The 23,300-nt window shown below is 47.6% G+C and overlaps 1 protein-coding gene across 2 annotated transcripts in view; it reads left to right on the top strand.

Moving 5' to 3' along the window:
• Positions 1–23,300, top strand: part of BRIP1 (BRCA1 interacting DNA helicase 1) — a 176,841-nt gene that overhangs the window by 105,484 nt on the left and 48,057 nt on the right. For both annotated transcript variants that reach the window (XM_069972725.1, XM_069972726.1), the window contains exon 15: positions 21,844–22,003. In XM_069972725.1, coding sequence (XP_069828826.1) covers positions 21,844–22,003 — 160 coding nt within the window. The remainder of the gene's footprint in view (positions 1–21,843; positions 22,004–23,300) is intronic.

Below are 23,300 nucleotides of genomic sequence, written 5' to 3'. Positions count from 1 at the left end.
CCCGCCAGGTATTACATAGGGAGAGAGGAGCCTGCCCGCCAGGTATTACATAGGGAGAGAGGAGCCTGCCCGCCAGGTATTACATAGGGAGAGAGGAGCCTGCCCGCCAGGTATTACATAGGGAGAGAGGAGCCTGCCCACCAGGTATTATATAGGGAGAGAGGAGCCTGCCCGCCAGGGATTACATAGGGAGAGAGGAGCCTGCCCGCCAGGGATTACATAGGGAGAGAGGAGCCTGCCCGCCAGGTATTACATAGGGAGAGAGGAGCCTGCCGGACAGGTATTACATAGTGAGAGAGGAGCCTGCCCGCCAGGTATTACAATCTATAAATATACACCCTAGGTTACCAACCACCACTCTCTGTAAGCGATGGCCGGGATACTTTTTACAGCTTCTGTGTCTCCTTCTGACATTGCCGGCAGCTCTGGGGCTCGTGGATTGTCCCTGGTGGTGTAATCACAGTGAGAGACACAGAAGTTCAGAGCTTATTCCGCTCAGCACTCCGCCCTCACTCCCCCACCACCACGGATAGGCCAGAACAGCTCAGGCATACTCCAGTCCCATTGTTCCGCACTTGAATACGGGTGGCTGAAGAAGTTGGATGCCGCCTATGACCTACATCTGTATCCATGACTTCCTGGACTCCCTAGGGCGGCATCCAACGTCTTCAGCCACCGGTATGTAATGTAGATTCCGCTACAGATTCCTTGTTCTTAAGAGGTTGCGATATCCACCAGAACGGTAGGAGGAAACCTGCAATGTAATAGAACAGTAGAATGAAAGCAATACGTTATGTATTCAGCGACAGGAACGCCCATTGGCCGTATATAATCTCTTATTAATTCATAAAGTGCTATTAATGTTTACAGGAGTTTACATTGATGCCAACAATTGAGATTTGTGATTTTCTTTTCGGAGTAATTATGGTTTCCTCTAATGAATCTACAGTAGGTGTGTGTGTGTTATTGTAGGGTCCGAGCGGGTATTATAAGGATCTGCTTATGAGTGGTCTGCTTAGTGGTGACAGAATAACAACAACTTTTATAGCAGCCCAATTAAAGGGGAAAGAGAGGCCTTAGAGGGGGGAAAACATTACATCTTAGTAGATGTATAGTAACACGAAATTTGTGTATAGGATAAAGGGTTAAAAAAAAGTGAGTAAAATCAGTCCAGTGTGTTCCGTCTGTAAATAAAGGACATCGGCTAGCACTGTATACAGGGAGAGGTGTGTTAGATATGGGGGCTTATGCTATACCACTGACGGTAACGCCCGACGCAGGATCCCCTGGCCGCCTCGTGGTCCCTGCCTACCCATAGTACTGATGGAACTATGCAAACTCTCTGATGCCGTACCTGCCGACTAAAAGACCTGAATGCTGAATATTTTGCCGTAACCCGTGCAGATGTGTTACAAAGTATTTTATTAGAGCAGTTTGTGGAGTTAGGCCGGACTGACTTACACCGCAGTCCTAAGTGTCCTGATACTGTGGGATAAATTGCCAGAGACCAGTGAAACCTGTCGGCGTGGTGAACACAAATGGCTAGTAACTTTTTTTTTTTTTTTATTGTGGATCTACAAACGCTCAATAATAATCCGGCCAGATGCATTGATGAATTTGTGATTTATAATGCAGCGTGTGTGGCCGGCTCTAGCAAAACCCAAAATCAGTCATTAAAGGGACCAAAGCTCATAAAGTTTCCTTATAAATAACTAATAACGCTGATATTTTCTGTTCGTTGGCTTTATACCAGAAGCGGTGCAGTAAGAGATTGTAGAGTTCCATGTGAATATTCGAGGCCATTGACTTACATGGTTACTAACACTATGGTCAATGTTCACAAAGACATTCAAGTGGATTTCATTTGTGGAGAGTAAAAAACTTCAACTAATTTATCTACAAGTAAAGTTAAAGCTTCTGATTATTAGCTGTTTGCAAGGCAAAAGGAAGCTTAAAGGGGAAGTATCAGCGGGTTAGACGAATCTAACCTGCCTATAGTGCCCGGGACACAGAGGAGGAAGGTATGTCTCTTACCTTCCTCCTCAGCACCGGTATGTCTCTTACCTTCCTCCTCAGCACCGGTATGTCTCTTACCTTCCTCCTCAGCACCAGTATGTCTCTTACCTTCCTCCTCAGCACCAGTATGTCTCTTACCTTCCTTCTCGGCATCGGTATGTCTCTTACCTTCCTCCTCAGCACCAGTATGTCTCTTACCTTCCTTCTCATTGGTATGTCTCCTACCTTACTCCTAAGCACCGGTATGTCTCTTACCTTACTCCTAAGCACCGGTATGTCTCTTACCTTACTCCTCAGCACCGGCATGTCTCTTACCTTCCTCCTCAGCACCAGGATGTCTCTTACCTTCCTCCTCAGCACCAGTCCTATACTGTTAGTCGGGGGAAACTCTGCTCCGCTGCACTGTTAGGAGCACTGCCTCTTCTAATGATAAGCAATAGACAGGGCGGACTGGATGACCCGGCAGTGCTCCTAACAGTGCACCAGAGCAGAGTTAGCCCCAACTAACAGCGCGGGACGGGCACTGAGGAGGAAGGTAACACACATACCGTCATCTTCAGTCTCCCCGACACTATAGGGGGCTATCAGCAGGTTAGAATCGTCTAACCTGCTGATAGTTCCTCTTTATTCTCCTTTGGGCTGTCTTAGTCCTAGAGGAGCATTAGTTTTGTAATCAATAACTACGCTTGAGGCTATGTTCACAATAGCCTGAAAAGCTGCCATATTTTTACTATTGAGTTCTATTAGGCTCAGCAGGTTAGAAGTATCGGCCCCGGTGCTCAGATCCACCCCCGCCCCATGTGCTATAGGAGATAGCAGCAGGTTGGACAGTCATTTGCACGGCTCTTTCTCTTCTGCTGAAATGGCTGCTTGTTGTTGTTGTTTTTTTTTTTTTTTTTTCTTTCCATTTTTTTTGCCTGCATTTTGGTTCCAAATATGACCTTTGTTAAAATAGCAATTTTTTTAAGCAATAACTTTTGATGTAACGCATAAAACCGCTACAAATATGTCTGAAAAAATGTGAACAATTGGCAAAAAAAAGGGGCTAAAAAATTACCAAAAAATTGCACAAAAAGTAAAAAGTGGCACATACTTCACTTGGATGGCAGACTGGGAACCAAAAGTTCCTGTACTTCACGGTACTGTACAGTGCCATTTAAACAGCTGCAGAGCTCCCGGCATCATAATGACATGAGGTCTGTGAATCCAGTCTCTTGCACATGTTCCACGCACGGACTGTATTCACAGAGCTTGTGGATGCCCTCTAAGGGCCCTATTCCACCAAACGATTATCGTTTGCATATCATTAACGATTAACGATCTCAAACGACCACTATTGCGAAAGACCTGAAAACGTTCACTCATTTCCATTGAACGATAATCGTTACTTATGATCGTAATTGCGATCGTTTTTTCTTCGCTATTTATTCGCTATTGCATTCGTATCTATTGCGAACGACCGAACGATGTCTTATTCAACGCGAACGATTTGCGAACGAGCAACGATAAAAATAGGTCCAGGTCTTTTAAAGCGATCAACGATTTCTCGTTCGGTCGTTAATCGTTAACTGCATTTCAACCGAACGATTATCGTTTAGATTCGAACGATTTAACGATAATCTGAACGATAATCGTCCAGTGGAATAGGGCCGAGAAATCGCCAGATCCAAGAATGTTGCTTGTTGTTTGCAGCGATTGTTTCTCGGCGATCACAGAGATGGCATGCTGCTTTCTGGGCCTATTAAGAACATTAGGGTTTGAAAGCCTGGTAGTTAAAGTGAGTGAGTGGCAATATTAAAAAGTTAAACAAATGCCAAAAAACATTTTCCAGAGGACTGGGATTGTAACAATGCCATTAATGAGGGCAAAGAGGTTTTAATGCAATTTGCACATTCTTAAGTTTCAAAAAGAGGTTTTGGGTTAGTGCATTATTAATGGCCGCCACATCTGGAAGTGTGTAAAAGCTCGAGACATTGAGCAAGTGCAGGGTTTCCCCACTAGGCCCAGTTCTGGCTTTTCCCCCCTCCCCGGTGATATACTTGTTTTCAGAAGACGTAGACAGTGCGGTGACAATATCCAGATAGTAGGTAACATTCCGCACAGGATCCCAACACTAAATAGTCCTAATATTCCTACATTCCTGCAATATAAAAACTTGTGCTTAGAACACGATGAAAGAAAACTCTGTTGGTGTCTTTTTTTTCCCCATATTTGAGCATTTAGGTTGATATGGAAATGTACATATATATTTTATTATAGTAGGTGTGTAGCATCCCCTTGCTGACCGTTGCCGCCGGCACTTGGCTTTGGTCAGCCGGACAGTTGAGTTTACAGACACTACACAATGGATTGAGGGATACATTTTTTATTTTTTTTTCAGAGAGGTCTCCAAATTTTCTAATAAACAAAGTGGTAAAATGATATGATGGTGTTGAGTTTCTGTCTTAGTTTTTGTTCATTACCCCAATGGGAGGGCTCATTCTCTTCCATAGGAAGCGCAGGCTTAATGCGTTCAGCCAGCCAGCTGCATAGGAGGGAAAGCATAAGGAACATTAGAACCATGGACCTCGGGGACCATTATGTCTCATTCCTCCATGCCTGATTTTCCATCTTTATTTTTTTTAATTCACCCTCATATATCTCTCTGCAGAGAAATCCCCCGGCTTGCTGACAGCTTGAGGATTTCTGTCCTATAAAACCTGTGTTATGAGTGTTATGGTACAGAAGCGTAACTTCTGTCTCCTGACGAATACTGAGAGTCAGGTGTTCTCTGCAGCCACGTGGGACGCAACGCAAGCTGTAACTCTCCCAGCTTCAACAGGTGGCTAAATACAATGGCTGCGATTGGGAGCCTAACCATTTCATATGTCATCATCCTCTGATATTTAACCCGCATCTTCTCTTTGTGCCTTTTCTGATTTAGTCACTTTTTTTTCAGAATTTTTTGTCCTCGTTTTTTGCTGGCGCTCTTTTTTTTTTTTTTTTTTTGTGACAGCACAACTGTATAATTTCTTCCTGCATTCACAGCACTGCTCCAGTCATTTTCTATGGACATCAGACTCATCTCTGGTAATTAGCATAACACGTACGTAGGGCTTCTGATGGCAATTTCTCGGCGGCGGGACTTTGTGGAAGGGGTAAGTATATGGGGCTCCACCGGGGGGTTGGGCGGGCTCTTATCCGGCAGCTGGGGTGAAAGGTTCCCTTTAAGCTCGATTCAATTCAGTGGAACTGAGCTGCAAAAGCTGCACCCAACCTGGAGACAAGAGCGGTGCTGTCTCTGGAAGAATACGGACATGTTTTTCTAACACCAGAGAACCCCTTTAAGAGGCTAGCTTTATATCTTCTTTCTTAGACTATGTTATATAATGGTGCAGTCCTCTGTAGTTCTGTAGAGATATCTCCAGATACAGACACAGAGTAGTTCTCTGCCAAGTTCATCTCCAGCTCAAGAACACGAGTGCTCCAAATGTGAAATAAATGGTTTTATGGCTTTATTGGATCAGTTGCGACCAGGAATGGCTTTTATTGTGTGAGGTGTAGAGTTATGGAGGTCACATCGCGCTTAAGGAGACGAAGAGGGAAAAAGTGCAAGAATTCAAGTGTTCATGAAGAGAGATGGAGTCTCCATTATTACACATGGTCCCATTTTATATTGTATACAGTCATTGTAGGGAGAAGTAGTTCAGTGTTCATTCTTTTTTTAGTGTGTTTTATTCTCTTCACATAGTCTTGATCATAATAGCCAGATACAGTGATGACCCTCAGATCTACCTCTCTGGTCTGGATGTCACCTCTTTGCTATCCAGGATTCTAGAGTGTCTATCTGCCATATCTTCCTTCTCCTCCCACTTTCTTTTTTTTTTTTTTTTTTCAATATATATTTATTGGATTTTTCATATAAACATGACTGTACAGCAATATAACAAAACAACGGCCCCAACAATGGACCTAAACAACACATCACAAAATTAATGGAATTAGTGAGCAAACACCGTTCAAAAGCAAAAAAACCAAACCTGATTAGACATCTGCCTTCCTTTTTCTGTGTTTCTTTCTTTTTTTTAACATAGTATTTCCGGATCAGTTGGGTATAAGATAAAATGAGAGATAATAAAGTATCTCCCTCTCCGCCACCACTCCTGCACAAAAGCTCAAATCACGTTCCCGTCCCCCAGTAACGGAAACCATCCCTGCATGTCCCCTCTATCCTCAACAACCTCTCTACCCCTACCAGTGGCTGTCGGAGGAAGACGAAGAGACCCCAGAGTTCCTGTCAAATCACTTTTGCAGTACCAGTCGGTACACCTAAATGGAAAGACTATGTCTCTAAGTTCCTGTGGTTGAAAGTGGGTTTCCAAGAAAGATATCCACCTCTTAAAGAATTTTTTTGTACCTGTCTCCTTATTCCTTTCTGCATAAATCCTGTCTATGCCAAAAAGCATCTTAAGCTGCGACTCCATCATAGATGTCTCCGGGACTTTCTCCGCCAGCCAACCGTGAAACAAACATCGAAGAGCAACATGTAGCTATATGCACAATTTCAGGGATGGTTTCTGGCGGAGATTCTTCGTCGGGTTGTCTCAACTGATGAAAGAGAAAAGCTTGTGGTGATTCCGGGAGCCTAAGCTTCCAATGAGTGTGGTATACTGACAGTCCCACACCCCATGCAATAAATTAGTAAGGGACTCCTTGCATTTAGGCCAGGCTACTATTCTGTCCGGGAAATTTGGGGAGGGGCGGATGTTAAACCCATAGAGGGCACAGTGAGCTAATTTAAAATACATTTCCCTCCATCTCTCATTGATGATACAAGTGCGCACCACCCTCCATCCCCAGAGAATACAGTCCTGAATTTGAGGGTCGCTCGTCCATCGGGACCAAGTAGGAAATATTGACTTAGGATCAATTTCCAGGAAGGTATTCCGGAAGGCGTTGTACAACCCTGAGATAGACGCTCTGTGACCGGCCTCTCCTATGATACCATCTAAGGTATGAGGGGTTGCCTCGGTGCCCAAATCCCTTAGCCTCAACGAGCAGAAAGAATGAGCCCGCTGAACAAAGAGAAAGTGTGTCCTCCCACTTCCTAAAACGCAACATGAACAAAACAAAACTAATCATGTTTCTCCCATCCCGCTCCACCCTGCCGTCTAACCTGTCAAACGTTATCAGTGGCTGCACTCTGTCTCCTGTCCCCCAAGTCCGGTACTTTGGGGTCACCTTTGATTCTGCCCTGTCTTTTAAACCCCATATTCAAACCCTGACCACCTCCCTGACCACCTCCTGCCACCTCCCTGACCACCTCCTGCCACCTTCACCTCAAAAACATTTCCAGAATCCGCTCTTTTCTCTTCACTGACTCCACCAAACTGCTGGTCCATGCTCTCATTATCTCCCGCTTGGACTCCTGTAACATCCTCCTCTCCGGCCTCCATCTAACTCCCCTGCTCCTATCCAGTCTATCCTCAACTCTGCTGCCCGACTAATCCACCTTTCCCCTCGCTTTGCCTCAGCCTCTCCCCTCTGCCAGTCCCTTCACTGGCTCCCATTGCCCAACGTATTCACTTTAAATTGTTGACCATGACGTACACGGCCGTCCACAACCTGTCCCCTCCGTACATGTCCGATCTGATATCCCGCTACCGTCCCTCACACAACATGTCACCTGTAACAATGCAGGGTAATATAATAATAATAAGTATGCTGGACAGTGATGTAACAATGCAGGGTAATATAATAATAATACTGGACAATGATGTAACAATGCAGGGTAATATAATAATAAGTATGCTGGACAGTGATGTAACAATGCAGGGTAATATAATAATAATACTGGACAATGATGTAACAATGCAGGGTAATATAATAATAAGTATGCTGGAGAGTGATGTAACAATGCAGGGTAATATAATAATAATAATAATACTGGAGAGTGATGTAACAATACAGTGTAATATAATAATAATAAGTATGCTGGACAGTGATGTAACAATACAGTGTAATATAATAATCAGTATGCTGGAGAGTGATGTAACAATACAGGGTAATATAATAATCAGTATGCTGGAGAGTGATGTAACAATACAGGGTAATATAATAATCAGTATGCTGGAGAGTGATGTAACAATACAGGGTAATATAATAATCAGTATGCTGGAGAGTGATGTAACAATACAGGGTAATATAATAATCAGTATGCTGGAGAGTGATGTAACAATACAGTGTAATATAATAATCAGTATGCTGGAGAGTGATGTAACAATACAGGGTAATATAATAATCAGTATGCTGGAGAGTGATGTAACAATACAGGGTAATATAATAATCAGTATGCTGGAGAGTGATGTAACAATACAGGGTAATATAATAATCAGTATGCTGGAGAGTGATGTAACAATGCAGGGTAATATAATAATCAGTATGCTGGAGAGTGATGTAACAATACAGGGTAATATAATAATAATAAGAATACTGGAGAGTGATGTAACAATGCAGGGTAATATAATAATTAATAATACTGGAGAGTGATGTAACAATACAGGGTAATATAATAATAATAATAATAATACTGGAGAGTGATGTAACAATGCAGTGTAATATAATAATAATAATAATACTGGAGAGTGATGTAACAATACAGGGTAATATAATAATAATAATAATAATACTGGAGAGTGATGTAACAATGCAGTGTAATATAATAATAATAATAATACTGGACAATGATGTAACAATACAGTGTAATATAATAATAATAATAATAATAATAATAATAATAATAATAATAATAATATTACTGGAGAGTGATGTAACAGTGCAGTGTAATATAATAATAATAATAATAATAATAATACTGGAGAGTGATGTAACAATGCAGGGTAATATAATAATAATAATAATACTGGACAATGATGTAACAATGCAGGGTAATATAATAATAATAATAATAATACTGGAGAGTGATGTAACAATGCAGTGTAATATAATAAAGACTCCGAATAATAAGATGTTTACTGGACAATGATGTAAAACCATAAAATATGCAATTTCATTCATTTCCACAGTTTCCGGTCTGGTTTATATATTTAGACATTGGCGTGCCTTCTGGTGATTCCGTAACCTCGGGCGCATGGTGATGGGTTATATCGAGGGGGGGGGGGAGCTCATATCTGGCTCTATAAAATGTCGATTATTACAGTCCGATACCTTCCAGCAGATTATTTTCAGCATGTGGGGGAAATGAGGAGCTCTCCGTCGGTGCTGCTCCCTTCCAGGTGGAGCTGTTTGTTGTTAGCGGAGCCGCCCGTATAACTGGGGCCTTTATTTTCACACATGGTCTGAATTCCACTTTGATTACTTTTAATGAGTTTTGCCTCGGCATTTTTCCCACCACTTAAGCAGCGGTTGCCGGAGAGGAGATTTATCACACAGTCGAGATGAAGGATTTTGCTCTTTTGACTGAGTACGTATGCGAGCAATAAACCGTGGCCGTACGTGCTGTCAGACCAGGTTCCTGCTGACTTATAGGGAAGGCAGAAAACCTGCGAGAACCCAATGAAAGCCTGCGAGAACCCAGTGAACGGCCGTGTATGAAAACAAATCAGCCGGGCTCCGAACCTCCGACACAATGGGCTGAAGCCGAACACTTTCTAATTCACACCCTGAACTCTTGCCGACCAATCGCAGGGCTTCATATGGTCCACAACAAAAATAATTACCCTCTGCAAGTTTTAACCCGGCGTCACTTATAGGGGGAATCGATCAGGATCAACGTTTCTTTTGTGAGTCCCAATACAATGTTTGCTGGATGAGGATGCCCAAAATCCATAAAGAGGAGAAATCCTTTTAACGTAGTTGGAGTCTTGGCTCTAGACTCACCACAAGCTGGGGAAAATTTTAGGCAAAATTTATGTAAATTTTTGCCATAAATTACAGTAAGGCTGCATTCACACCTTCCATGTTCTGTCCGTGAAACACAGACGACATGGATGTTTAATGCCCAACTTGGACTGTTTCCCCGTCCAGCATGATGTATCAGTATCATCCTGCCAGCAGGGAAACAATCGCCACAGGCCTGTAATGACGGTGGTTCCACCAAAAGTCACATATACACAAGCAAGGTACCGATAGAAAGTACCGATCATGGCGCAAAAAATAATACCTCACCCAGCCCCACAGACCAAAGGATAACAGCGCTATACCGAGGGAATAGAGACATTTTAGGAACATTTAGTTTTTTTTTTTTTTTTTTAAATTTTAAATCTTTTAAAAGCAAATAAACTAAAAGTTATACATAAATCCTACAACCAAAAAAGATGCTGGACAATATTCTTAAATTATTAAATCAAATCAAAGCTTTATTGTTACATACAAAAAATATGTTTTAAAACCATACTAAAAAAAAGGGGGGAAGCATAAAATGATGCAGTACATACATACATACAAAAAAGAGTGCTCAGGTGATTCTGTAGGTGAAAAAATGCAGGCGCTATGACCTTCTATACACGAGGAGGAAAAAATGTAAGCGCAAAAGTGAAAATTGGCCTGGTGATCAAAGCATTAAATAACCGCGTATGTGCCTAAACTCGGGGGAAAGCCCCGCCCACAACTCCTACTAGCGGAGTTATTTTGTGATGTATATCTTTTAGTGTTGTGGGCGGGTCTTTCTCCCGATTTGGCGCCACTCACCCGCCTATTTAAATACTGCTGTTTATATATTTGCTATATGTAACTTAAAAAAGGGGTTTTACACCCCGAAACTCGTTGTTACAAGACTCTAAATATGGAAAATCTATAATGGAAAGATTTGTAATTCAGATTCAGATCAGAAACAAAGTGCTGGATCCTCTGCTGATCAAGAACCCTTCTCTGTTCTTTTTCTTCTTTGGGGGAATTTCCTGTTTTGGTTCCTCATCTTCGATGGTGTTTGAAACCCCAAAATCCACTAGGTAGGTTCTCTTCTATTCCCAAAGCCTTTGTGTCGGCCATTAAGTGTGTTACGACCACACCGGATATTTCTAAAAACTACATTGTGGGAATAAATGTTGAGTTACCGCAGAAAATTGAAAAGTTGAAAATTTACACAAAAGTTTTATTTAATTTTTCCCTTCATTTAAATTTCCTAAAGGGTTAAGTAATTTTTAGGGGTAAAGTTTTAGCACACAGGTCTCTCAAATCCACTTAAGAAATGAATTGTCCCCCCCAAATTGATTTTGAAATTTTCATGGAAATTTGATAATTTGCTGGTAGATCTCAGAATCACATGGACAAGTTAAAGTAACACAAAGTTATTTCCATATGAAGTGAGTGTGCAAATCTCTATCACTTTCTTGCACCAGTGGATTTGAATTTTTTTTTTCTCCCAAGTCCCCCTTTAACAAGAGATTTGTTTTGAAGCAGGAGTTTGTACATTTCTTCTGCAACAGAGCACAGAGCCTTATACCGAGCGCAGGGCCTTATACCGAGCACAGAGCCTTATACCGAGCACAGAGCCTTATACCAAGCACAGGGCCTTATACCGAGCACAGAGCCTTATACCGAGCACAGAGCCTTATACAGAGCACAGGGCCTTATACAGAGCACAGGGCCTTATACAGAGCACAGGGCCTTATACAGAGCCTTATACCGAGCACAGGGCCTTATACAGAGCACAGGGCCTTATACAGAGCACAGGGCCTTATACCGAGCACAGAGCCTTATACAGAGCCTTATACCGAGCACAGGGCCTTATACCGAGCACAGAGCCTTATACCGAGCGCAGGGCCTTATACCGAGCACAGTGGCTTATACCGAGCACAGTGGCTTATACAGAGCACAGAGCCTTATACCGAGCGCAGAGCCTTATACCGAGCACAGAGCCTTATACAGAGCCTTATACAGAGCACAGAGCCTTATACCGAGCACAGGGCCTTATACATAGCACAGAGCCTTATACCGAGCACAGAGCCTTATACCGAGCGCAGGGCCGTATACCGAGCACAGAGCCTTATACCGAGCACAGAGCCTTATACAGAGCACAGGGCCTTATACCGAGCACAGAGCCTTATACCGAGCACAGTGGCTTATACCGAGCACAGTGGCTTATACAGAGCCTTATACCGAGCACAGAGCCTTATACCGAGCACAGTGGCTTATACAGGGCCTTATACAGAGCATAGAGCCTTATACCGAGCACAGAGCCTTATACAGAGCCTTATACCGAGCACAGAGCCTTATACCCAGCCTTATACCGAGCACAGAGCCTTATACAGAGCCTTATACCGAGCACAGAGCCTTATACCGAGTACAGGGCCTTGTACCGAGCACAGAGCCTTATACCGAGCGCAGAGCCTTATACCGAGCGCAGAGCCTTATACCGAGCGCAGAGCCTTATACCGAGCGCAGAGCCTTATACAGAGCACAGAGCCTTATACAGAGCACAGAGCCTTATACCGAGCACAGAGCCTTATACAGAGCCTTTTACCGAGCACAGAGCCTTATACCGAGCCTTATACCGAGCACAGAGCCTTATACAGAGCCTTATACCGAGCACAGGGCCTTATACAGAGCACAGAGCCTTATACCGAGCACAGAGCCTTATACAGAGCACAGAGCCTTATGCAGAGCCTTATACCGAGCACAGGGCCTTATACAGAGCACAGAGCCTTATACCGAGCACAGAGCCTTATACAGAGCCTTATACCGAGCACAGGGCCTTATACCGAGCACAGAGCCTTATACAGAGCCTTATACCGAGCACAGGGCCTTATACAGAGCACAGAGTCTTATACAGAGCACAGAGCCTTATGCAGAGCCTTATACCGAGCACAGGGCCTTATACAGAGCACAGAGCCTTATACCGAGCACAGAGCCTTATACAGAGCCTTATACCGAGCACAGGGCCTTATACCGAGCACAGAGCCTTATACTGAGCGCAGGGCCTTATACCAAGCACAGAGCCTTATACCAAGCGCAGGGCCTTATACCGAGCACAGAGCCTTATACCGAGCACAGGGCCTTATACAGAGCACAGAGCCTTATACCGAGCACAGAGCCTTATACAGAGCACAGTGCCTTATACAGAGCCTTGTACCGAGCGCAGAGCCTTATACAGAGCACAGAGCCTTATACCGAGCACAGAGCCTTATACCGAGCACAGAGCCTTATACCGAGCACAGAGCCTTATACCGAGCACAGAGCCTTATACAGAGCACAGAGCCTTATACCGAGCACAGAGCCTTATACCGAGCACAGGGCCTTATACCGAGCACAGAGCCTTATACCGAGCACAGAGCCTTATACCGAGCACAGAGCCTTATACCGAGCACAGAGCCTTATACCGAGCACAGAGCCTTATACAGAGCACAGGGCCTTATACCGAGCACAGAGCCTTATACCGAGCACAGTGGCTTATACAGAGCCTTATACCGAGCACAGAGCCTTATACCGAGCACAGAGCCTTATACCGAGCACAGTGGCTTATACAGGGCCTTATACAGAGCACAGAGCCTTATACCGAGCACAGAGCCTTATACCGAGCCTTATACCGAGCACAGAGCCTTATACAGAGCCTTATAACGAGCACAGAGCCTTATACAGAGCCTTATACCGAGTACAGGGCCTTGTACCGAGCGCAGAGCCTTGTACCGAGCGCAGAGCCTTTTACAGAGCGCAGAGCCTTATACCGAGCGCAGAGCCTTATACAGAGCGCAGAGCCTTATACAGAGCACAGAGCCTTATACCGAGCACAGAGCCTTATACCGAGCACAGAGCCTTATACAGAGCCTTATACCGAGCACAGAGCCTTATACAGAGCCTTATACCGAGCACAGAGCCTTATACCGAGCACAGAGCCTTATACAGAGCCTTATACAGAGCACAGAGCCTTATACAGAGCACAGAGCCTTATACAGAGCCTAATACCGAGCACAGGGCCTTGTACAGAGCACAGAGCCTTATACAGAGCACAGAGCCTTTTGCAGAGCCTTATACCGAGCACAGGGCCTTATACATAGCACAGAGCCTTATACCGAGCACAGAGCCTTATACCGAGCACAGGGCCTTATACCGAGCACAGAGCCTTATACCGAGCGCAGGGCCTTATACAGAGCACAGAGCCTTATACCGAGCACAGGGCCTTATACCGAGCGCAGGGCCTTATACCGAGCACAGGGCCTTATACCGAGCACAGAGCCTTATACCGAGCACAGGGCCTTATACAGAGCACAGAGCCTTATACCGAGCGCAGGGCCTTATACAGAGCACAGAGCCTTATACCGAGCACAGAGCCTTATACAGAGCACAGAGCCTTATACAGAGCCTTGTACCGAGCGCAGAGCCTTATACAGAGCACAGAGCCTTATACCGAGCACAGAGCCTTATACCGAGCACAGGGCCTTATACCGAGCACAGGGCCTTATACCGAGCACAGGGCCTTATACCGAGCACAGAGCCTTATACCGAGCACAGAGCCTTATACCGAGCACAGAGCCTTATACCGAGCCTTATACCGAGCACAGAGCCTTATACAGAGCCTTATACCGAGCACAGAGCCTTATACCGAGCACAGAGCCTTATACCGAGTACAGGGCCTTGTACCGAGCGCAGAGCCTTATACAGAGCACAGAGCCTTATACCGAGCACAGAGCCTTATACCGAGCGCAGTGCCTTATACCGAGCACAGAGCCTTATACCGAGCGCAGGGCCTTATACAGGGCACAGAGCCTTATACAGAGCACAGTGCCTTATACCGAGCACAGAGTCTTATACCGAGCGCAGGGCCTTATACAAAGCACAGAGCCTTATACCGAGCACAGAGCCTTATACAGAGCCTTATACCGAGCACAGAGCCTTATAACGAGCCTTATACCGAGCACAGAGCCTTATACAGAGCCTTATACCGAGCACAGAGCCTTATACCGAGCACAGAGCCTTATACCGAGCACAGAGCCTTGTACCGAGCACAGGGCCTTGTACCGAGCGCAGAGCCTTATACCGAGCACAGAGCCTTATACCGAGCGCAGAGCCTTATACCGAGCGCAGAGCCTTATACCGAGCGCAGTGCCTTATACAGAGCACAGAGCCTTATACCGAGCGCAGTGCCTTATACCGAGCGCAGGGCCTTATACAGAGCTCAGAGCCTTATACCGAGCACAGTGCCTTGTACAGAGCACAGAGCCTTGTACCGAGTACAGGGCCTTATACCGAGCACAGTGCCTTATACAGAGCACAGAGCCTTATACAGAGCGCAGAGCCTTGTACAGAGCGCAGAGCCTTGTACCGAGCGCAGAGCCTTGTACCGAGCGCAGAGCCTTGTACCGAGTGCAGGGCCTTGTACCGAGCACAGAGCCTTATACCGAGCACAGAGCCTTATACCGAGCGCAGTGCCTTATACCGAGCGCAGAGACTTATACCGAGTGCAGGGCCTTATACCGAGCACAGTGCCTTATACAGAGCGCAGAGCCTTGTACCGAGCGCAGAGCCTTGTACCGAGCGCAGGGCCTTGTACCGAGCGCAGGGCCTTGTACCGAGCGCAGGGCCTTGTACCGAGCGCAGGGCCTTGTACCGAGCACAGAGCCTTATACCGAGAGCAGGGCCTTATACAGAGCGCAGAGCCTTGTACCGAGCGCAGAGCCTTGTACCGAGCGCAGAGCCTTGTACCGAGCACAGGGCCTTATACCGAGCACAGAGCACATCTGTATAAAGCTCTTCTAATAAAATCAGACATATTACAATGATATATTCTCAGTCACAGCTTAGTGGGCAGTTTATGTGGGTCGGTGCATCACAGGGAAGAAGAGGTGATACTGATCGGTGGTGACCGGGAGCCAGTGGCAGCAGCGGGGATCGGGGCAGGTAGAATTACTTCTATAATTTTTATATTTTTATTTATGGGACTGGAATATCCCTTTAACACAGATAATGCATTGGCTGTTAGAGTCCCTCTTTGAATTGGCAGAGCACTTGGTTACATAACAGTACAACACAATGAACGCTCTATGTGACCTGTACAATACTAGAGCTACATTACATCATGAAGTACAATTTACTTTAATAGAAAGAGGGATGTCCCGGGACCTGGGTACACCTTGATTTCATTTTTTTAATTCTTTTTGGAAACTTATTTAAATAATCTTAATATTTACTCTTTTTGCGCCTCGCTTTTGCTTTTCCGATATTGTCGTCTTTTTGTGCATACTCTGGCGTGCAAAATATTTCATTTTTCCTTTCTGTTGTCACAGCTCAAACTTTCCATTATTTAACAAGGTTATTGAAAAATTGATGGTTTGTTTATACCGGGGAGACGCGGTGTGGGCCGCAGTGCTGATTTATGGGAACCCTGCTCTCTGCTATGGGGGGAGGCACGCTGTCACTGTCCCAGTAGAGGAATCATACCATGGAAATACCTCGCCCTCCGAGCCAGGCACACCCACTCTTCAAAATACCACTCTAAATAATTTAGTTTTTTGCCATGTATTTGTGAGCATACACCGAGCAGAAAGCTGGGCATCACACTAGAGGCTTTAACCCTTGTTAAGTAGGTTTTATTTTATTTTAATATCTTTTTGTTTTAAGCATTGCACACGACTCCGCGCCAGCAGCTTAGAGTTGGACACCGTTGTACCGTACATGTGGCCTCTCATACAAGCTCCGCCTCCTTACCTAAATCTTTAGGACTGTGATGGATTATTGATGGGCCCCCACATTGGTATAGAGCAGCTGACACCATGGACGTCAGAAGTGTTGGGATTTCCGTCAGTCACATTGGTTTCAGCTCGGCCTTCCACTAATAAAGTATCTGTTTTTGGGTACGATAGAGAAATGAGACAACTCTCAGATCTTCTGTGTCAGTACGTCATGGTTTTCAAGAGGTTATTGATGAGGCCCCTATGTTATTTAGTAATAGCCATGAAGCTGTGTCAGTACAGCGCTGCGGAGATAGGAATAGTAGGAAACCACTGGAAAGTGCTTTGTACAGAAAGTTTCAGCCTAATTTCAACTCCGTGAATGAAATGTTCTTACAGATCAACTGGTGCCAGAGATTTCTAATTTACTTCTATTTAAAGATCTCAAGTTTTCCAGTACTTATCAGCTGCTGTATGTCCTGCAGAAAGTGGTGTATTCTCTCCAGTCTGACACAGCGCTCTCTGCTGCCACCTCTGTCCATGTCAGGAACTGTCTAGAGCAGGAGAGGTTTTCTATGGGGATTTGCTGCTGCTCTGGACAGTTCCTGACATGGACAGAGGTGGCAGCAGAGAGCACTGTGTTAGATTGGAGAGAATACACCACTCCCCAAGAAGCACTCCAAGCGATGCCTTAAAAGATGCAAGCTGGCCGCATCTGGACGGGTCAGAGGCGCGCCGGAGGCATCGGGACGGGTTATAAGCATGACAGAGGCATCGCGATGAGTCACAGGCGCAACGGAAGCATCGGGGAAAGGTAAGAGGCGCGACTGCGGCTTCGGGACGGGTCAGAGAAGCACTCCAAACGATGCCTACCAAGAAGCACTCCAAGCATTGCCTACCCAATAAGCACTCTGAGCGACACCTACCAAGAAGCACTTTGAGCAATGGCTACCAAGAAGCACTCCAAGCCATGCCCACCCAAGAAGCACTCCCAGAGATGCCTACCAAGAGGCACTCCAAGCATTGCCTACAAAGAAGCACTCCAAGCGATACCTATCAAGAAGCACTCTGAGCAATGTCTACCAAGAAGCACTCTTAGGCATTGCCTACTAGGAAGCACTCCGAGCGATGGCTACCAAGAAGCACTCCGAGCGATGGCTACCAAGAAGCACTCCGAGCGATGGCTACCAAGAAGCACTCCGAGCATTGCCTACTAGGAAGCACTCCGAGCGATACCTACCAAGAAGCACTCTGAGCGATGGCTACCAAGAAGCACTCCGAGCGATGGCTACCAAGAAGCACTCCGAGCATTGCCTACCAAGAAGCACTCCGAGCATTGCCTACCATGAAGCACTCTGAGCTATGACTACCAGGAAGCACTCAGAGCGATGGCTACCAAGAAGCACTCCAAGCATTGCCTACCAAGAAGCACTCCGAGCATTGCCTACCAAGAAGCACTCCGAGCATTGCCTACCATGAAGCACTCCAAGCGATGCCTACCAGGAAGCACTCAGAGCCATGCCTACCAAGAAGCACTCCGAGCATTGCCTACCAAGAAGCACTCTCGAGCATTGCCACCAAGAAGCACTCCGAGCGATGCCTAGCCAAGAAGCACTCCGAGCGATGCCTAGCCAAGAAGCACTCCGAGCGATGCCTAGCCAAGAAGCACTCCGAGCGATGCCTAGCCAAGAAGCACTCCGAGCGATGGCTACCAAGAAGCACTCCGAGCGATGGCTACCAAGAAGCACTCCGAGCGATGCTTAGCCAGGAAGCACTCCGAGCGATGCTTAGCCAAGAAGCACTCCGAGCAATGCCTAGCCAAGAAGCACTACGAGCGATGCCAAGCCAAGAAGCCCTCCGAGCGATGCCTAGCCAAGAAGCACTCCGAGCGATGCCTAGCCAAGAAGCACTCCGAGCGATGCCTAGCCAAGAAGCACTCCGAGCGATGCCTAGCCAAGAAGCCCTCCGAGCGATGCCTACCAAGAAGCACTCTGAGCATTGCCTACCAAGAAGCACTCCGAGCGATGCCTAGCCAAGAAGCACTCCGAGCGATACCTAGCCAAGAAGCACTCTGAGCGATACCTAGCCAAGAAGCACTCTGAGCGATGCCTACTATGAAGCACTCTGAGCTATGACTACCAGGAAGCACTCAGAGCGATGGCTACCAAGAAGCACTCCAAGCATTGCCTACCAAGAAGCACTCCGAGCGATGGCTACCAAGAAGCACTCCGAGCAATGTCTACCAAGAAGCACTCTTAGGCATTGCCTACTAGGAAGCACTCCGAGCGATGGCTACCAATAAGCACTCCGAGCGATGGCTACCAAGAAGCACTCCGAGCGATGGCTACCAAGAAGCACTCCGAGCATTGCCTACTAGGAAGCACTCCGAGCGATACCTACCAAGAAGCACTCTAAGCGATGGCTACCAAGAAGCACTCCGAGCGATGGCTACCAAGAAGCACTCTGAGCATTGCCTACCATGAAGCACTCTGAGCTATGACTACCAGGAAGCACTCAGAGCGATGGCTACCAAGAAGCACTCCAAGCATTGCCTACCAAGAAGCACTCCGAGCATTGCCTACCAAGAAGCACTCCGAGCATTGCCTACCATGAAGCACTCCAAGCGATGCCTACCAGGAAGCACTCAGAGCCATGCCTAGCCAAGAAGCACTACGAGCGATGCCTAGCCAAGAAGCCCTCCGAGCGATGGCTACCAAGAAGCACTCCGAGCGATGCCTAGCCAAGAAGCACTCCGAGCGATGCCTAGCCAAGAAGCACTCCGAGCGATGCCTAGCCAAGAAGCACTCCGAGCGATACCTAGCCAAGAAGCACTCTGAGCGATACCTAGCCAAGAAGCACTCTGAGCGATGCCTACTATGAAGCACTCTGAGCTATGACTACCAGGAAGCACTCAGAGCGATGGCTACCAAGAAGCACTCCAAGCATTGCCTACCAAGAAGCACTCCGAGCGATGGCTACCAAGAAGCACTCCGAGCATTGCCTACCAAGAAGCACTCCGAGCATTGCCTACCATGAAGCACTCTGAGCTATGACTACCAGGAAGCGCCCAGAGCGATGGCTACCAAGAAGCACTCCAAGCATTGCCTACCAAGAAGCACTCCGAGCGATGCCTACCAAGAAGCACTCTGAGCGATGCCTAGCCAAGAAGCACTCTGAGCGATGCCTACCATGAAGCACTCTGAGCTATGACTACCAGGAAGCACTCCGAGCCATGCCTACCAAGAAGCACTCCGAGCATTGCCTACCAAGAAGCACTCTGAGCACTGCCTACCAAGAAGCACTCCGAGCCATGCCTACTAAGAAGCACTCCGAGCATTGCCTACCAAGAAGCACTCTCGAGCATTGCCTACCAAGAAGCACTCCGAGCGATGCCTAGCCAAGAAGCACTCCGAGCGATGCCTAGCCAAGAAGCACTCCGAGCGATGCCTAGCCAAGAAGCCCTCCGAGCGATGGCTACCAAGAAGCACTCCGAGCGATGCTTAGCCAGGAAGCACTCCGAGCGATGCTTAGCCAAGAAGCACTCCGAGCAATGCCTAGCCAAGAAGCACTCCGAGCGATGCCTAGCCAAGAAGCACTCCGAGCGATGCCTAGCCAAGAAGCACTCCGAGCAATGCCTAGCCAAGAAGCACTCCGAGCGATACCTAGCCAAGAAGCACTCCGAGCGATGCCTAGCCAAGAAGCACTCCGAGCGATGCCTAGCCAAGAAGCCCTCCGAGCGATGCCTACCAGGATGCACTCCGAGCGATGCCTACCAGGATGCACTCCGAGCATCGCCTAACAAGAAGCACTCTGAGCATTGCCTACCAGGAAGCACTCCGAGCATTGCCTAACCAAGAAGCACTCCGAGCATTGCCTAGCCAAGAAGCACTCCGAGCGATGCCTAGCCAAGAAGCCCTCCGAGCGATGCCTACCAGGATGCACTCCGAGCATTGCCTACCAGGAAGCACTCCGAGCATTGCCTAGCCAAGAAGCACTCCGAGCGATGCCTAGCCAAGAAGCACTCCGAGCAATGCCTAGCCAAGAAGCACTCCGAGCGATGCCTAGCCAAGAAGCACTCCGAGCGATGCCTAGCCAAGAAGCACTCCGAGCAATGCCTAGCCAAGAAGCACTCCGAGCGATACCTAGCCAAGAAGCACTCCGAGCGATGCCTAGCCAAGAAGCACTCCGAGCGATGCCTAGCCAAGAAGCCCTCCGAGCGATGCCTACCAGGATGCACTCCGAGCGATGCCTACCAGGATGCACTCCGAGCATCGCCTAACAAGAAGCACTCTGAGCATTGCCTACCAGGAAGCACTCCGAGCATTGCCTAACCAAGAAGCACTCCGAGCATTGCCTAGCCAAGAAGCACTCCGAGCGATGCCTAGCCAAGAAGCCCTCCGAGCGATGCCTACCAGGATGCACTCCGAGCATTGCCTACCAGGAAGCACTCCGAGCATTGCCTAGCCAAGAAGCACTCCGAGCGATGCCTAGCCAAGAAGCACTCCGAGCATTGCCTAGCCAAGAAGCACTCCGAGCGATGCACACTGCAATGCTCAGATGGGAAAAGAATTCTCGAAGAATGATTCCCCTCGGAGTCTCTCCCTTCTTCCCTACATTGAGGCTGTGATTTTATTAACGATGTAATGGATGTGTTTCCTCATGTTTCCCCCAGTCGCAGTGAAGCATTATGGGACGTTCTTTAGTCCGTTACATTTGTAGAAATCCCCGGTAGATGTGAGATGTAAAAATGAAATAAATGTTCTGGGAAGGAGGTTTTATCGGCCAATCATTTCCCAGCTCTGGAGCGCGGTGATATCGCGGCCGTCATCTACACCACCGGCCGGGTGATAACATAAAAGCTCTGAATGATTCTTCTTGTAACAGTCTGACTGGTCGCCGGGTGACTGTGCCGTCCGTCTGCACTGCTCTACACGACTAATAGCCGCTGCTGGGTGATGGGTAGAGAAAGGAAATGGTGAAACACATACCGGCGTATTCTTATCCTTATGATCGAACTCCTTAAAGGGGAACTCCACTGCGATCTCTCACATCATCTATGTATAACACACGCGTCACTCCGCCTTCGCTATTACACCAGATAGAACTGCAGCGGTCGCATTGATATTTGTCTCATTTTCTTTCCCCGGATTTGGACGTAATTTTCTACAGTGAATAAATAAATCTGAACTTTCATAAATATTTGTATTTTTTTTCTGCTTTTCAGATGTTGGAAAAATTAAAAGATCGTTGGCTGCACACCGGGTTATGGAAGAGCCTGGAAGAGATCAAGACGGTGATTAAGGAGCCACAAGGAGGAGATAAGACCGACTTTGATAAATTACTGCAGATGTATTATGACGCCATCAGATATAAGGGAACGAGAGGTAAATGTGGGCAACAAAAAGATATGCTGGATGAATGCATGGGGGATGGTGTGTGTGTGTGTGGGGGGGATGGTGTGTGTGGGGGGAGATGTATGGTGGGGGGTGGTGTGTGTGTGGGGGGGTGTATGGTGGGGGATGGTGTGTATGGTGGGGGATGGTGTGTGTGTGGGGGGGGGGATGGTGTGTGTGTGGGGGGATGGTGTGTGTGTGGGGTGTATGGTGGGGGATGGTGTGTGTGGGGGGGATGTATGGTGGGGGATGGTGTGTGTGTGGGGGGGATGTATGGTGAGGGATGGTGTGTGTGTGGTGGGGGTGTATGGTGGGGTATGGTGGGGTATGGTGTGTGTGTGGGGGGGGATGGTGTGTGGGGGGGATGGTTTGTGTGTGGGGGGTGTATGGTGGGGGATGGTGTGTGTGGGGGGGATGGTATGTGTGTGGGGAGGTGTATGGGGGGGGATGGTGTGTGTGGGGGGGGTGTATGGTGGGGGATGGTGTGTGTGTGGGGGGGTGTATGGTGGGGGATGGTGTGTGTGGGGGGGGATGTATGGTGGGGGATGGTGTGTGTGGGGGGGATGGTGTGTGTGGGGGGGGTGTGTGGGGGGGATGGTGTGTGTGGGGGGGGTGTATGGTGGGGGATGGTGTGTGTGTGGGGGGGATGTATGGTGGGGGATGGTGTGTGTGGGGGGGAGGGATGGTGTGTGGGGGGGGATGGTGTGTGGGGGTTTGGGGGGATGGTGTGTGTGTGGGGGGGGATGGTGTGTGTGGGGGGATGGTGTGTGTGTGGGGGGATGGTGTGTGTGTGGGGGGGATGTATGGTGGGGGATGGTGTGTGTGGGGGGGGATGTATGGTGGGGGATGGTGTGTGTGGGGGGGGGTGTATGGTGGGGGATGGTGTGTGTGTGGGGGGGTGTATGGTGGGGGATGGTGTGTGTGGGGGGGGTGTATGGTGGGGGATGGTGTGTGTGTGGGGGGTGTATGGGGGGGGATGGTGTGTGTGTGGGGGATGGTGTGTGTGTGTGGGGGGGGGTGTATGGTGGGGGTGGTGTGGGGGGAGATGGTGTGTGTGTGGGGGGGTGTGGTGGGGGATGGTGTGTGTGGGAGATGCTGTGTGTGGGGGGGGGGGTGAATGGGGTTTGTGGTGGGGGATGGTGTGGGGTGGGGGTGGATGGGGTGTGTGTGTATAGGTGGGGGATGGGGTGGGGTGGGGGTGGATGGGGTGTGTGTGTATAGGTGGGGGGTATGGTGTGTGGGTGGGGGGATGGTGTGTGCTTACATACAGGAAACATTCGGCCTGGAC

This window comes from Dendropsophus ebraccatus, chromosome 5 (genome assembly GCF_027789765.1).
Source record: "Dendropsophus ebraccatus isolate aDenEbr1 chromosome 5, aDenEbr1.pat, whole genome shotgun sequence".
NCBI classification, from domain to species: Eukaryota; Metazoa; Chordata; class Amphibia; order Anura; family Hylidae; genus Dendropsophus; species Dendropsophus ebraccatus.
This window is presented reverse-complemented; position numbering and strand designations above follow the sequence as displayed.